We start from the raw sequence: 15,785 nt of genomic DNA on the forward strand, positions 1-15,785 counted from the left end.
CAGCACGACCTGTCCTGAGTGAATGAAGAGACTGTCATCACTTAAGGACTTCCACAAAGCCAGGCATGGTGTCTCACAGCTGTGAGGAGGCCAGCACGCAGGACGCTGAGGTAGGATGGCTCATAAGAGTGCCACAAAGAACAGCAAAGTAAAGCTTGTGAACATGGAAAGAGGAACTGGGGGAGTGGTCACCAGTGTGGTAACAGTCATGCTCTGTACCAGATATGACCTGTCCTCTGCTCTCCAAAGAGCCACAAATTAAAATGCCTACACAGTGGCCAAGAAGACAAAATAAAGGCGTGAAGAGAACAGATTGCAGGCCTCACCCATAGCAGCCTTCTTGGCGCTGCTCAGTTACTCCTGGTAGAAGCATGGCCTCACTCCTGCTACATCCTCTGATTTTTCAAGAGAAATTGGGAAACTGGACTTCTGTGTTCAACATCCAATAATAATTTTCAAACATCGGTACAGCCTTCTTTAAATGTTACAGTGGCCAAACAACACAGCTTCGGGTCAACTTTGGCCAATAAAATACTAACTTGATACTAATGTAATGTGACATTTTCCAGATGGGAAGTCTAAAGCCAATTAGGGCAGCAAGAACCAAGTTAGTCTCTATCAGGAGGTTTTCCTAAGAAGGACCATTATTTTTGTTTGTTTTGTTTTATTTGTTTTTTTGTTTGTTTTTTAAATCCCTTAGAGGGGCTGGGGCTAAAGCACAGTGACCCAGTGCTTGGCTGGAATGCCGAGGCCCTGGGTTCAATACCCAGCATCCCACACAAAGTATAACTCAGAAAATACAAGACCAAATCAAAGATCAGAAGGATCCTTTCCTCTTTCCCAGCCGCCCTCTGTCATCTCTGCTAAGAGAGGGAAAGTGGTTAGCCCAAAAGTTCAAGGCAGCTTTCTAGAAACTGATCAAGATTCCTCCTTGCTGCCAGGCCGTAACATTTTTTTTAATTATTTATTTATTTTCACTTTATGTCCATTGATGTTTTGCCTGCATGTCTGTCTGTGTGAGGGTGTCAGATCTTGGAGTTACAGACAGTTGTGAGCATCCATGTGGGTGCTGGGAATTGAACCCCGGTCCTTTGGAAGAGCAATCAGTGCTCTTAACTGCTGAGCCATCTCTCCAGCCCCCCAGGCTGTAACGTTTTATAAAGCTAAGAATAAAAGATTTAAGGCTGTAGGGAGGTCATTAGGCAGAGGCACAAATGTTTCTGCCTTATTCTACCAAAATTATGCAATGCTCTTGGTGAGTATTCTAGCTTGCTTTCTGGTGCTGTGGTAAATGTTCCCTCCAGGCTGACCTGTGGGGCAGTTTGTTAATTAATAAGTGGGAGGGCCCAGCCACTGTGTGAAGCAGCAGCCCTGGGCAGGTAGTCCTAAGCTATGTAGGAAAGCAGGCTGAGACAATCAGGAGGAACAGGCTAGTAAGCAGAGCCCTGAGTTCCTGCAGTGACTGACTGTGGTCGGGGCGTGTCGGTGAGGGGCGTGTCAGTGACACAGGCTCTCTTCTCTCCAAGTTGCTTAGGTCATGGTGTTTACCACAGCACCAGAAAGCAAGCTGGTACATTTAACATTCTGTCCTTTGAAAGTCCAAATTCTGAAGGAAAAAAATTATTTCCAAAAATAGAAAAAAGAAAATCCAAATTCTGGTCACTCCAGCCCTGCAGGGACATGGCCTGCTCCTGACCACACTTGTAGTCTGTAACTTTTTTTTGGGGGGGGGGGGCTACTTTGTGTGGGTTCTATACATCACACTACAGTAGTAGTCCATGCAGGCTACACTTGAGTCCTCAGCCCCAGCTGGCGCAGGCGCATCACTCAGCCTGTCTCTTCGGGTAGTTAGCTCTGCAAGGCTATGCCCATGCTCCACAGCAGGTGACCATACCCTGCATAGACCCTCTGGGATCCGGAGCTTTTCCCCAAAGCAGGATCTATCCTTTTATCCAACTCGACATCTGTGTTAAGCTCTTTAGGCCTTCATGTTCCTTAGAGGTACAAACCTGATCACACTAAGCTATGCTAGTGTCAATCTGTGTCCCCAGTCCCCAGAATAATTATTCAAAAAGGACCAGCCTGTCTTGCAGTTTCTCTCTGGGGGACTCAGAGTGAATGACTAGGTAAACAGGTTCTGTCCAGTCCCTCAGGGATTGTGTTCCTACTAAGCCAGTGCCGACATGTGCACCATAAAATCAACAACTTCCTAATCCAGCCCATTCTTTTTTCTTTTTTCTTTTTCTTTTTTGTTTGTTTGGTTTTGGTGTTGTTTTGTTTTTTGAGACAGGGTTTCCTTGTGTGTAGCCCTGGCTGTCCTGGACACACATTCTAGACCAGGCTGTTCTCAAACACAGAGATCCACCTGCTTCTGCTTCCCTAATGCTGGGATCACAGACGTGCACCACCACACCCGGCTTAATACCATTCTTTTTCATTTTACGTGGTTTTGGTTTTACAAAAAAAAAAAAAAGTAGTGTTTTCCAGAATTAAAATAATAATAATAATAACAAAAATAAAAAACAGTCACAGGGTGGTACACAACTTTAATCTCAGCACTAGGGTGGCAGAGGAAGGTGGATCTCTTGAGTTCACTCCTACAGAGTAACTTCCAGGACAGCCAGGACTACACATAAAAACAGCCTACAGCTGAGTGTGGTGGCACATGCCTTTGATCCCAGCACTTGGGAGGCAGAGGCAGGAGGATCACTGTGAGTTCGAGGCCAGCCTGGTCTACAAAGTGAGTCCAGGACAGCCAAGGCTACACAGAGAGACCCTGTCTCAAAAACCAAAAAAACAAAAAAACCTGAGATAGCCTCCTTATGTTTGGCTGCCTTAGAACTCACTATGCAAGCCAGTGTGACCTCAAATTTGCAGTAATCCTCCTCCCTCTGCCTCCTAAAGTGTTAAGACTATTCAGGTGCACCACTATGCCCAGCCCACTTAGGTGTTTAAGGGTTTCTTGGGTTGGGGTTTTTTATTGTTGGTTTTTTTTTTTTTTTTTTTTTTGGTTGGGTTTTGTTTTGTTGGGGGGGTTCAGTTTTGGGGGCTTTTTTGGGTTGGGTTGGGTTGGGTTTTTTTGATTTGGGGTTTTTTTTTTTATTTAACTTTTAATTATGTTTATGTGTGTGCACATGCACATACATGTCTACAGGTGCCTGAGGAAGCCAAAAGAGGACATTTCTCCTTCTCTGGAGGTGGAGTTACAGGCGATTGTGAGCCACTCCATGTGGCTGAACTCAGGTCCTCTCAAAGAGCTGAGCCATCTCTCTCGCCAGCCCCTCAAACTGGCTTGACCTTTCTCTGTCTTATATATTTTTCTTTTGTGTGTGGGGTTTTTGTTGTTGTTGTTGTTTGTTTTGTTTTTTGTTTGTTTGTTTTTGTTTTTTCGAGACAGGGTTTCTCTGTGTAGCCTTGGCTGTCCTGGACTCCCTTTGTAGACCAGGCTGGTCTTGAACTCACAGTGATCCGCCTGCCTCTGCCTCTGCCTCCCAAGTGCTGGAATTAAAGGCATGTGCCACCACCGCCCGGCTTGTCTTATATATTAATAATTCATTTCTTTGTAATATTTTTTCTAATTTGAAATTGCACTAGTGTGTATATAAAGGAGTGCACATGCGTGTGATGTTTGAACACATGTGTGCCACTTGGATGCCAGAGGACAAATTTCTGTAGTTGGTCCTCCTTTTTTCCATCATGGGTTCCAAGAATCAAACTCGGGTCATCAGGCTTGCACAACAAGAACGTCTCCCTACCGAGCCATCTCCATGACCCTGATTTAAATGTTATCTTGAGTAACATTTACTCATCTGGGTGTAACACAGCCTGGAACATTCATGCGCTCGTTGTGGGGGGGTGGGGAGGGGGGACTCAAGATACTGGCATAGCACGTAGCATGGCATTCCTGTAACACGAGGCAGGAGAGTCATGAGTTCATGACCAGTCTTGGATAAACAAAGTTCCAGGCCAGTCTTTGCTAAACAATGAGATCCTATCTCAAATACTAGATAGATAGATAGATAGATAGATAGATAGATAGATAGATAGATAGATAGATAGATAGATAGATAGATAGATAGATAGATCGACCCTGTCTCAAATACTAGATAGATATAGACAGGCAGGCAGACAGACAGACCGGCAGGCAGACAAGAAAAAAAGTTAAGTTACACAGGTCAGCCTGAATGACGACTCTAAAGGGGCAAATGGGACGAGATTAAGGGACGGAGCAAACAGACCCCAGCACTAGGTGGCAGAGCGGATCCCTCACCAAGGTCCGGCCTCTACCTCTTTGTCCCCGCCCTAATCTCCTCCCCGCCACCAAGGCCTTGTGTCCACTCCGCTAGCGTCAAAGGAGCTGAAGCAATTTCCGCCCAAAGATGGGTGGGGCTTCCGTGTAGCCCTGATCTTACAAACACTGGTGCGAGGACAAAAGCGGCTGGTGGTGGTGGTGGCCACATGCCATCCTTGCCTTTTCCTGGTCTTCCCAGCACGGTTCCGCCCTTACTACTCCCATTTCCGGCCAGGGAAACGCAGCTTCACAAGGAAACGTGCTCTCGCGCCGAGCCCCGCCTTCCTCTCTTGCTCTGTCAACCTTGCCCGCACTTCCGCCCTCAGTAGTTCCCGCCAGACACCCAAGGCTCAAACGAAGCGAGGTTCTCCCAGCTCTCTCGGGTCACGCCCCAGGAGACGGAAAGAGGAAACTGACCTCTCCCTCTCATCTCCCCCCGCCCTCGCCCGCCCCTCGTCCTTTCTCTTGGTTTCTCCACCCCTTCCTCTTACAGGCCCGCCCATTTGAAGTGGAGCCGAAGCCACATTCGCCCTCAGAGAGGCGGAAACCTCTGGTCTAGCCGCTCTCGCGAGCACTCCGAACTCTCGCGAGACTCGACGCCCGACTTGTGCGCCCGGGAAACCCCGTCGTTCCCTTTCCCCTGGCTGGCAGCGCGGAGGCCGCACGGTAAGGGAGAGCTCTGGGTCCTGGTTGTGCGCGGGGCCACGGGGCCGGGCTGTCTTGCCCCAAGAGCTCGTGCCGGGGACCGCGGGAAGCCCGGCGCGGGGTCGCTCCGCCCTCTGGAACCCCGGCCACGTGCGAGCGGCAGGCCCGGACATGCCTGATCGCCACAACTCGGGAACCCAGAGGGTTTAGGTGGCGGGGTGAGTGGAGCCCCGGGAGTCTCCCACGCGGCCACCTCTTCGGGTTGCTGCTGCGATCGGCATGCCGTGGGCACCCGGGAACTCTTGTCGGGACCCACGGGAGCTGCAGCTGAAGTGAAATGAGGCTGGGTGGATGGTGGGGAGGAACAGGGTCGGTGCTGACCTGGATAGACCCACGTCAGGGTTTTCCACCAAGCTCTATGTCGACACGCCTGCCCTTTTCTCCTAGATGCCTGGAGTTACTGTAAAAGACGTTAACCAGCAGGAGTTCGTCAGAGCTCTGGCAGCCTTCCTCAAGAAGTAAGTGTTTAAGAACCGAGGCCCTGACCCCTGTGAGCGGTGACACCATCCCCATCCCACCCCAACGTGTCTGGCCATGTTGTTGGATCCTTTTCTGAATTAGGCCTAGGGTGGCCCTTGTTTCCTTTTTAGCTTGTTCGATCAGACTTACTCTTTTATGTTGGGGGGGCGGGTGGAGGATCTGAAGTAACTAAAGTGTGCTTTACTCGATTCTCTTGGTCCTAGGTCCGGGAAGCTGAAAGTCCCCGAATGGGTGGACACCGTCAAACTGGCCAAACATAAAGAGCTTGCTCCCTATGATGAGAATTGGTTCTACACACGAGCTGGTGAGAGCTGGGGCCTTTGCCTGGGGGTGCGGAGCTGGGTGACCCCAATCTTTCCCTCCCAGCTGTGAACTGGAAAGAAACAGAGTTCTTGCTTTAAAAGCTTTGAGGTCAAAAGAAAGCCTGGGAACACTTGTGTTTATATTCTGTTTATAGGTGCTCACTTGAGGGTCTGATAGCTTATTGTATTCATGGTATAGCGTTTGCATCCATCTCTTATCGAGTCACAGATGCGTGGTTGGCAAGTTGAGAATGCCACTCCTTGTTCTAAAGGAAACTTTGGGCTCCTGGTGCCCAAAGCTTTTGGGGTGCTTCTCTGGTATTTCTGAGTCTCATAGCTTGTCATGAGTTATTGATTCTGTCTGGGTGTTGTGTGTATCCTTGCGTCCCTTGTAGCCTTAGCTCTGGGGTGGGACCTGTGCTGGGTTGTGCCAAGGTTGCAGTGTGTGTATGGGCCTCTGCTAGGGGCCTCAGACTGTGAAGCAGTTCAGCTGTGGCTGGGAGCCACTTCGTTTCAGGATTTGACATGGGCACAGGGAGCATCATGGCTCAACACAGCTTCTCAAAACCAAAAGGTCAATTCCACAGTGTGGGGGAAAGGTCTGTGCATCCACCTGCCAGCTCATTTTTTAGGAATGAGGGTCCTGCTGGGTACAGTGGCCCACACCTGTAATCCCAGCACTCAGGGAGGCAGAGGCGGTGTGTCTCTGCGTTTCCGGCCAGCAGTGAGGGTCGTGGAGGGAAGGGTGGCCTTGGCTGGCCGCAGCACTGGTAAGGCCTGACTAAGGTGCATTTCCTTTTGGAAGCAAGGGCAGAGTGTCACTGACGGTTTTACATTAGGATTGCAAGAGGGAAGATGTTGGTTTTGTCTAGGTAGAGTTGGTTGTACATGCTATGGTCTCTGCCTCCTAGACAGAATTGGTTGTCTGGTTTTTCATGGTTGGTATGGGGGAGGTCCTGGCTTATCCAGGGTCTATAGCTGGTGGTATGAATCTACCACGCTTGTCACTGCTGGTTTTGTGTTTTTGAAACGGGATCTCACAATGTGCACCCTGTTTGGCTTAGAATTTGCTAAATAGACAAGGCTGGCCTCTGCCTCTACCTCACAAGCACTGAGGACTGGCTTCAGCCCTCTCTATGCTATAGGCAAGCAAGGTGGTGCTAGCAAGAGATGGAATCGAGGGAGGTGGCTCTTGCCTTTATTTCTGGCACTTTGGGGGCAGAAGCAGGCAGGTTGTGTTTAGGGCCAGGCCTAAATGGCATATGCTTATAGTCCCAACACTTGATGCCCAGAGTTCTAGGCCTGGATAAGGCTGTTGATAATGTTAAGAAGCCTGTGCTCTTTCCTGAATATCACACTGGGTGTGCAGCCTCTGCTAGCTGCTGGTCCTCTACCCTGTGGCATAGAGGTTTGCGTTCTAGAGCAGAAAGTGTTTGCTAGTTAATGTCTGTTCTGGAGTCTAATGGGTTCCTGTCTGGTTTGGCCCAAAAGCTTATGCGCTTGTCAAGTTGTAGCCGTTGCCATACAGTGACCTGTTGTACCAGAGGGGAAAGGGGTACAGGGGTGGTGTTACTTATTTCTAAGATATGCCAGCTCTGTTCAAAACTGTTCTTGTAGGCTATGATTGCACGTTCCTCTAGGTAATTGGGAGCTGGCCTGTGCTGCCACTTGTGTTTGAGCTAGAATAAGTACAGTGAGGGAGCATGGTCATGTTTGCACTGGGGAGCAGGAAAAGGCTCCCTAGCAAAAGGTGGGCCCTCCTGGGTAGGCACAGGGTCCTGAGGAGGAGGGCTAGGAACAAAGGGCCCCGTTTGTTGGTTCAGTGTGACACTGTTAGGAAGCCACTTCCGTTAGAGAGCCAACAGGAGGGGATTGGGGCCAGGAAAGTCGTTTTTCCTTAGAAGTCAGCGGAAAATGTACAAGGAGCTGGGCAGTGATGGCTCACGCCATTAATCCCAGCACTTGAGAGACAGAGAAAGCCTGGTCTACAAAGCGAGTCTAGGACAGTCAAGGCTACACAGAGAAGCCCTGTCTCAAGGAAAGAAAAATGTGCAAGGTTCGTCCCACACTTTGACACAGTTCTTGCCTCGAGTCTGCATGTGATTTTAAACACAGGGCACCAACTCCCTCGGATGGTGAGAGGCCATTGGACCAAAGCTGGCTCGGTGACCCTCTGAAACTCTAGCAGCAGTTCTGCAACTTTGCTTAAAGTTCTACCTTCAAAATGTGCTAGAGTCAGGTCTTATTGAGGAAGCAAGTGATAAGGAAATACCCTGTTTTTGCAGCTTACAGCCACTAAATTGCTCTTTTTTAAGTAAAAAGGAATGCACACAAGTTCTGGAGTGGCAGGTTAGTGTCTTGTAATTAGCTGGCAGGTGCTTCTCCACTAGAGGGGTTTTATGTGGTGCTGGAAGGGGCTGTTAAATCCCCATTACAGAAGCTAGCGAGCCTGTCACTGCCTGCAGTTGCATTTATACGGTACTGCTATACAGACACTGGGGCTCTGCCAGGTGCTGTCACCACTGTGTCCAGCCAGCCTAGTTGAAGCCAAGGCTCCCTGCCCTGAGGAAGAGCAGGCCGCTTGGTGCAGACATGTGGGGCGGGAACTAGAGTGGTGGCTCATCAGGGTCTGCGCTTCCTGCCTTGGGGTCTGTTCATCCTGACAGCTGTGGGGCTGTCTCAACTCCCCCCCCCCCAAGCAAAATGAGCACAGGGGCCCAGTCAAGGTGATTGCCTGGAGCTGGAGAGATGGCTCAGAGGTTAAGGACACTGACTGCTCCTCCAGAGGTCCTGAGTTCAATTCTTAGCAACCACATGGTGGCTCACAGCCATCTATAATGAGATCTGGTGCCCTCTTCTGGCCTGCAGGTGTCCATGCAGGCAGAGCACTGTATACATAATATTAAATTAAATCTTAAAAAAAAAAAAAGATGATTGCCTAGTGTTAGGAGTGAAGCCATCCCTGTGTCCCCTAGGCAGGCAGAGCCTTGTGGCCCTAGTCTAGGCATTTCTACATCTTGGGCACCAGTCCCTTGCACCAAAATGGCATAGGACTGTGAGCACCTGGAAGCTAGTAGTGCATAGGGCGTGGGTCTTAGCTGCCCTGTAGGACTGTTGCTCCTGCTAAGGTTGAGTGTGTTGCCTGGGGCTGCAGCCCTTGAGGCTGTGAAGAAGGTGGCTGACAGCTTGAGCTCAGCACCTTAGGGTTTCTGAAGCCTGCTTGACAGGCCAGATGGATGCCCCCAGGAGCCATGATCCTGTGTCCATGGTTGAGCCAGTGCACATTGCAAGTTTGAGGTACCCACCACAGAAAGAGGCCTAGTACTTACATGCTTCCCAGGGCTAAGCTGCGCCCTAGAACAGATGCTTCCTTCCCTGTCCTGCCCCAGGCGTGTGGAGATGGTCACCTTTAGTGGGCACAGAGCCAGGCAGCCTTGGGACCAGGGGTACTTGTTCTCCATTTCCCCTGTAAAATGGTTGCCTCGTTTTACACAGTTGAATGACAAGCACATGACCTCCGGCTCCTTCTTGCCCCATCCCCCCAGCTTCCACAGCACGGCACCTGTACCTCCGCGGTGGTGCAGGGGTTGGCTCTATGACCAAGATCTATGGAGGACGGCAGAGAAACGGTGTCAGGCCCAGCCACTTCAGCAGAGGCTCCAAGAGTGTAGCCCGCCGGGTCCTCCAAGCCCTGGAGGGGCTGAAAATGGTGGAAAAGGACCAAGATGGGTATGCAGGGCTGCGGCTGGGCCGGGGTATTCCATTGGTCCCTAGAAGCGGACTTGGGGCCTTGAGAAAGCAAGCAGTGAGGGCCTCAGCAGACCTCTCTGGCTCTGGGAAGGTAATTTAGCGACTGTCCACTTTCATTAGCCTGCTCGTTAACTTTTCCCAATTGATTTTTCGGGGCTTTTGATCTAATGCTTGCACAAACGACACCCCGTCAGCTCCCAGGGGTCTCCCGCTCCTGCCCCCAGCTTGTTAGGATGCAGCTGGCTTGGGCACAAGTGGGACTTGGCCAGCAGAGTGCAGCTCCATCACTTAGTACTTCCTTCTGTCCGCCCCGGAGGGGAGCTGGGCTGGGCTCATCCAAGGGCTGTGGTTTTATTTTAATTTTATTTTCCCTTTGCACAGGGGCCGCAAGCTAACACCTCAGGGACAGAGAGATCTGGACAGGATTGCTGGACAGGTGAGGAGGTGCACTTGTGTTGAGGCATAGCCTGGGGAGGGGAGGGGCCGGAGGTCAACGCTGGGAAAGAAAAAGCAATGAAGTCTACTGAGGGTGCCGAGACTGCCTGGCCTAAGATGGTGCTGGGCTTTGGCAACCTTGTACCCTCATGCAGATGACTAGGTTAGGGATCCCAGCCACTATTCCTCATACTTAAGGACTTCTGGTGTAGACAGTTTGGGAGAGGTAGAGATGGGGTGGCTGGCTGGTTCAGGCCCACACAGATACTGTTCCCACTACCTCCTGTGTCAAATGTTCTCCCGCCCTGGAAAGTCATGGTGTACACAGGAGCCCAGAGGTGTGCCTGGCATTCCACACCTAATTTTCTTTCTCTACTACAGACTCCACTCCTTTGGGTCTTGGAAGATTTTAGCCTTGAACTTGATCGCAGTAGAAAGCACCTGAGCACAAATAGCACAGTAGCCTTCCCCTCAGGACTGTAGGCAGAGGCTCCTCTGGAGCCCTTGACTAGTGTGTAGTCTACTATAATGGGGCAGAAGGTAGTGAGCCACACTGACCCATCTGTGTCTTCCCACAGGTGGCAGCTGCCAACAAGAAGCATTAGAACAAAGGATGCTGGGTTAATAAATTGCCTCGTTCATAATCCTGGTCTGGGTCTGGTTTTGTTCTTTCTTTGGTTAGTTGGTTTTCAAGACAGGGTTCCCTGGGTGTCCCTGGCTCTGCCTTCTCAGTGCTGCCACCAGCTAGCTCTGGTCTGGACCTCTTCCTTGCATTCTCTTGCAAGAAGAGAAATGGACACTGGAGTCCATACTTGTTCTCAAGACACCAGTGGATCTGTGGTGCTAGTGACAGGGCTGGGTGGCAGCTATGCCAGGTTCACATGCTATCTGTTGCAGTCCCCAGGAAAGGGAAATTTCAGTTATGAAAAGACAGTGTGGTTGTCTTCCTAATAGTCTTTTTATATATTTATTATTATGTATACAGTGCTCTGGCTGCATGCACACCTGCAGGCCAGAAGAAAGCATCAGATCACATTACAGAGGCACCGTGTGGTTGCTGGGAATTGAATTTAGGACCTCTGGAGGAGCAGTCAGTGCTTTTAACCTCTGAGCCAACTCTCCAGCCCCTTCCTAAGGGTCGTAGGTTAAAGATGGAAGGTTTGCACTGTGCTGTGATCTCCTCCTTAAAGTGCCAGTATGTGAAGTGCCCACATGTGATTGAACAGAAATTTGGCTAATTTGGAAGTTGATCCTGGCAGCTTGCCAGTCAGGCCTGCCTTGAGAGAGGGCCAGGTTTTTAAATTCTGCTTCTGCACCTTGCTCCCTCATCTTACTGGATTGATCAAGATGCCAGGTGGAGCTGTGGCCTTCTTTGAATCCTTACCAGAAGTGGCTGGTGGCTTAGAGCACTTGAGAGATGAACGCCAGTATGAAGTGCATGCTGGAAAGTTGACAAATGTTTGCTATACCCAGCATTCCTCGGAAGTGAAAATCCTGTACCCTTGAAACTTGGGGAGGAAGTCAGTAGGTAACTCGGTGAATGCTTCAAAGCTATGAGAGTCACCTGGCCTCTGTTGGCTCAGTCTGACCCAGTCACCTAGGGTCCTTTTAATATGAATGCATTTGGCTCTGCACAAGTGTGGATAAGCTTGTCTGGCCCAAGTAACCCTAGCTGCAGCATCACTCTTCAGCCACTAGAGGGCAGGTACTAGCCACTGCTGAACAAGGAAAAGTATTCTGAGGGACTGAAGACCCGCTGTCCTGTAAAAGGACATTTGGGGAGGTGGCCTGTTCTGCTACGTGCAGTGAGTGGTATTCCTAGCAACAGGCTCAGCAGAACTGAGGCATTAGCCAAAAGTTTTGTTTTCCTTTTTTTTTTTTAATTTATTTATTTATTATGTATAAAGTGTTCTACCTGCATGTAGGTCTGCAGGACAGAAGAGGACACCAGATCTTCAGTATAGATGGTTTTGAGCCACCATGTGGTTGCTGGGAATTGAACTCAGGACCTTTGGAAGAGCAGCCAGTGCTCTTAACCTCTGAGCCATCTCTCCAGCCCCCAAAAGTTTTGTTTTCTATAGGTTTTATCAAGGTTTCTCTGGCTGTCCTGGACTCTAGACCAGGCTAGCTTCAAATTCACAGAGATCCACCTGCCTCTGCCTCCCAATTGCTGGGATTGGATTAAAGGTGTATGCCACCATGCCTGGCTCATTTTCCATTTTTAAGGCTGTCTCTTATAGCCCAAGCTAGCTCAAAATGTACTGTGTAGACTTGGCCAGGTGGTGGTATACACCTTCAATCCCAGCATTGGAGAGGCAGGCAGATACCTGAATTCAAGGCCAGCCTAGTCTACAAAGCAAATCCAGGATAGGAAATGCTACACACAAAAACCCTGTCTCTCTCTTTTTTTTTTTTTTTTTTTTTAACTGTAGCCTAGAATGGCCTTGATTTCCTAATCTGCCTAATTCCTATCCTGCCTCTACCTTCAGAGCATTGGGATTATCATATGGCCACTTGCCCTATTTTTAAATAATGAAATACTTCAGGCATGCAAAAACTCCGCCTGTGGCTGGAAAGATGACTCCAGGGTTTAAGAACACTTGTTCTTCTAGAGGGCCTGCTTTCAACTCCCAGCATTCGTGTCAGGTGACTCATAAGTGTAACAGCCTCAGGAGCACCTGTACACAAGTGCACATACCCAGACACACACAGCTAAAAGTAACAACAGCAAATCTTTAAAAACATCCAGTATAAGCAGGGTGGTGGTGGTGGCGGCACACGCCTTTAATCCCAGCACTTGGAGGCAGAGATAGGTGGATCTCTGAGTTCAAGTCCAGCCTCATGTACAAAGCAGATTCCATCCAGGACAGCCAACGTTTACACAGAGAAACCCTGTCATGAAAAACAAAACACCCAGTTTAAGGAATGATACAGGGAAATCAGTTGGGGATGGTGGCTTACACCTATAACAATTGGGGGGGGGGTGGCTGAGTCAGGAAAGCCACAAATTTTAGGCCAGCCTGCCCTACATAGGGAGTTCGAGGCCAGCCAGGGCTCTAGGAAAACCTGTGTCAAAAGACAAACAGAAGCTGGGCATGGTGGTACACTCCTGTAATCCCAGCACTCGGAGGCAGAGGCAGGTGATCTCTTGTGAATTCAAAGCCAGCCTGGTCTACAAGGTGAGTCCAGGACAGCTAAGACTACACATGAAAACCCTGTCTTGAAAAAACCAAAAAAAGACAAAACAGGAAAAAAAAAGTTACACAAGGAAAATAGTTCTACACTTTGGAGGCAGAGGCAGGTGCATCTCTGATTTCAAGGCCAGCCTGGTCTAGTTCCGGAGCAGCCAGGGCTAGTACAGAGAGAAACTGTCTCAAAAAAAAAAAAAAAACACGAAAAAAAAAGCATTCTAACTCAGTAGTTGCAGAACATTTGCCTGGCACAGGAGAGGTCCAGAGTCCCATCCCCAGCACAAAACAGAATAAAGACACTAAAAAGAAAAAACGGCAAAGTCAAAATAAGGGCCTGGAGAGATGATGTCTCTGCTGTTAAGGACACCTGCTCTTCCAGAGGACCCTGGTTCAATTCCCTTCATCTATAAATGGCTGCTCACAACCACCTGTAAATCCAGTGTCTTGGGGAGTCTGATGGTGTACATGCAGGCAATACACCCATTGCACATAAAATGAAAATGAAACTTTTGTTTTGGTTTCTGTGTGTAGCCCTGGCTGTCCTGGAATTCACTCTGTAGACCAGGCTGGCCTTGAATTCATAGCCTGCCTTTGCCTCCCTGAGTACTGGGATTACAGGCGTGCACTACCAGTGCCAGGCCATGTTGATTTTAACTTTTCTTTTTAAAGGTTGGTAAAGCCAGTCCTCATCTGCGGGGGGGGGGGGGGGGGGGCAGGGTGTGAGCGTCTTGGGTGTCCACATTCATCTCTACCAAAGGCTTTTGTCCCCAAACAGCAAGCACTGTCGTTTTACCTTTGAAAAGCAAGTCAACTGCATCATTCTCCACATTGCTGCGCTGACTTCTCCCTCTACTCTGTGACACTCAGCTGGGCTATCCTTTCTCCCACAAATATGCCTTGGAATTGTTTCATCACTTTTCCTTCCAGAACTTACCCTGTGCTTTTTGTTTTGTTGATGACCGAGAAATTGAACTGGGGGACCACCCCAAGGCTACTAAATGCGATACCACTCAGCTACCCCCGTCAACCTATATCAACTTATTTTTTCATTTATTTGGGGGACGGGTGATGGGGGGGGGCGCGCGCGCGCGCACATGCGCGTGTATGAGCCAGTGTACTTCGGAAGACTGTATTGGATCCTCTGGAACTGTTGTAACCCAGCACAGGTGAGTTGGGGCCTGGAGCCTAGGTCCTCTACGGGAGCAGCACAGTCTGTGCTCAAAACAGCTGAGCTGTCTCTCTCCCAGCTCCTGTTTTCCAGTTGGTCAGTCGGTTCGTTGGTTGGATGGTTTGTGTCAGAGACTTGTTGTATGGCTCTGGCTGGCCTGGAACTTGTCACTATCTTGTCTCAGCTTCCCAAAGTCTGGATTTATAGGCATATGACAATACACCTTTCCTCCTCTTCCTCCTCCTCCTCCTCCTCCTCTTCTTCCTCCTCCTTCCCTCCTCCTCCTCTTCCTCCTTCCCTCCTCCTCCTCTTCTTCCTCCTTCTTCCCTCCTCTTCCTCCTCCCTCTTCCCTCCTCCTCCTCCTCTTCCTCCTCCTCCTCTTCTTCTTTTGAGACAGGGTTTCTCTGTGTAACAGAGCCCCGACTGTCCTGGACTCACTCTGTAGACCAGGCTGACCTCTAACTCACAGAGAGACCCACCTGCCTCTGCCTCCCAAGTCTTGGGATTAAAGTTGTTTTGTTTTTAAGATAAGAGTTTTTCCCCCCGGGGGCGCCTGCACAAACTGATGCACCAACTAACTGATGCACCAGGACAATGCATGCAGAGAACATAGACCCACTGCTCAGATACAGCCCATGGATGCAGATTCTCCACAGTTGGGGGGACAGGGGAGTGGAGGCCGCCTCTGACATGAACTCTGGTGCCCAAGATTTGATCGCTTCCCCCTTGGCAGGGAGGCCCTTCAGGCACACAGGAAGGGGATGCAGGCTATCCTGATGAGACCCCATAGGCTGTGGTCAGAGGGTGGGGGAGGAGGGCCGCCGCCCCCACACACACTACCATCAGAGGTCTAGGGGAGGGGACTAGGGCAGGAGAGGGAGGGGGTGGGTGGGAACAGGAGAGCACGCGGGGATAACAATTGAGATGTAATGTGGATAAATTAGAATAAAATTTTTTCAATTGGGAAAAAAGGGGGGGCGGTTTCTGTGTATCCCTGGCTGTCCTGGAACTAGCTTTGTAGACCAGACTGGCCTTGAGTTCACAGAGATCCACCTGCCCTGTATTAAAGTCATGTACCACACACCTGGCTTTAAAAAAAAACATTGTTACAAATATTTTTAGCTTAATTTTTTTTTAGATTTATTTAGTGTTTCTATGTATGGTTGTGAACCACCATGCAAGTGCTAGGAGTTAAACATAGCTCCTCAGCAAGAAAAAAGAAGTGCTCTTAACCACTGACCCTTTAAAATAAAACAAGAAACAGGGTCTCCACACTGAGCCCAAAACTCAACATACTCAACATACGGGCTAAACTGGCTGTGCAGTGAGCTCACGGTCCTTCCCCACCGCCACCACCGGTATCTGTCTGTTCCTTTTGTAGCCCAGGCTAGCTCTCAATGCCTTATTCTTCTATCTCAGCCTCCCAAATTCTGGGGTTAGACCCACCACACTCTTAGCTACAA

General features: G+C 49.6%; 1 protein-coding gene across 2 annotated transcripts; it reads left to right on the forward strand.

Moving 5' to 3' along the window:
- Positions 1-4,813: 4,813 nt before the first annotated feature.
- On the forward strand, positions 4,814-10,612 carry RPS19 (ribosomal protein S19). 2 transcript variants are annotated; one of them, XM_084770886.1, is made up of 6 exons: positions 4,814-4,957; positions 5,384-5,454; positions 5,680-5,780; positions 9,324-9,507; positions 9,910-9,964; positions 10,542-10,612. In XM_084770886.1, the coding sequence occupies exons 2-6, from the start codon at positions 5,384-5,386 to the stop codon at positions 10,566-10,568; spliced, it is 438 nt and encodes a 145-aa protein (XP_084627012.1). In that variant the 5' UTR covers positions 4,814-4,957; the 3' UTR covers positions 10,569-10,612. The 2 variants fall into 2 exon arrangements, with proteins under 2 accessions (XP_084627012.1, XP_084627013.1); XM_084770887.1 differs by lacking the exon at positions 4,814-4,957 and adding an exon at positions 5,021-5,154.
- The last annotated feature ends 5,173 nt before the right edge of the window (positions 10,613-15,785 follow it).

The sequence above is a fragment of the Acomys minous genome (genome assembly GCF_964271855.1).
Source record: "Acomys minous genome assembly, chromosome: 20".
Classification (NCBI taxonomy): domain Eukaryota; kingdom Metazoa; phylum Chordata; class Mammalia; order Rodentia; family Muridae; genus Acomys; species Acomys minous.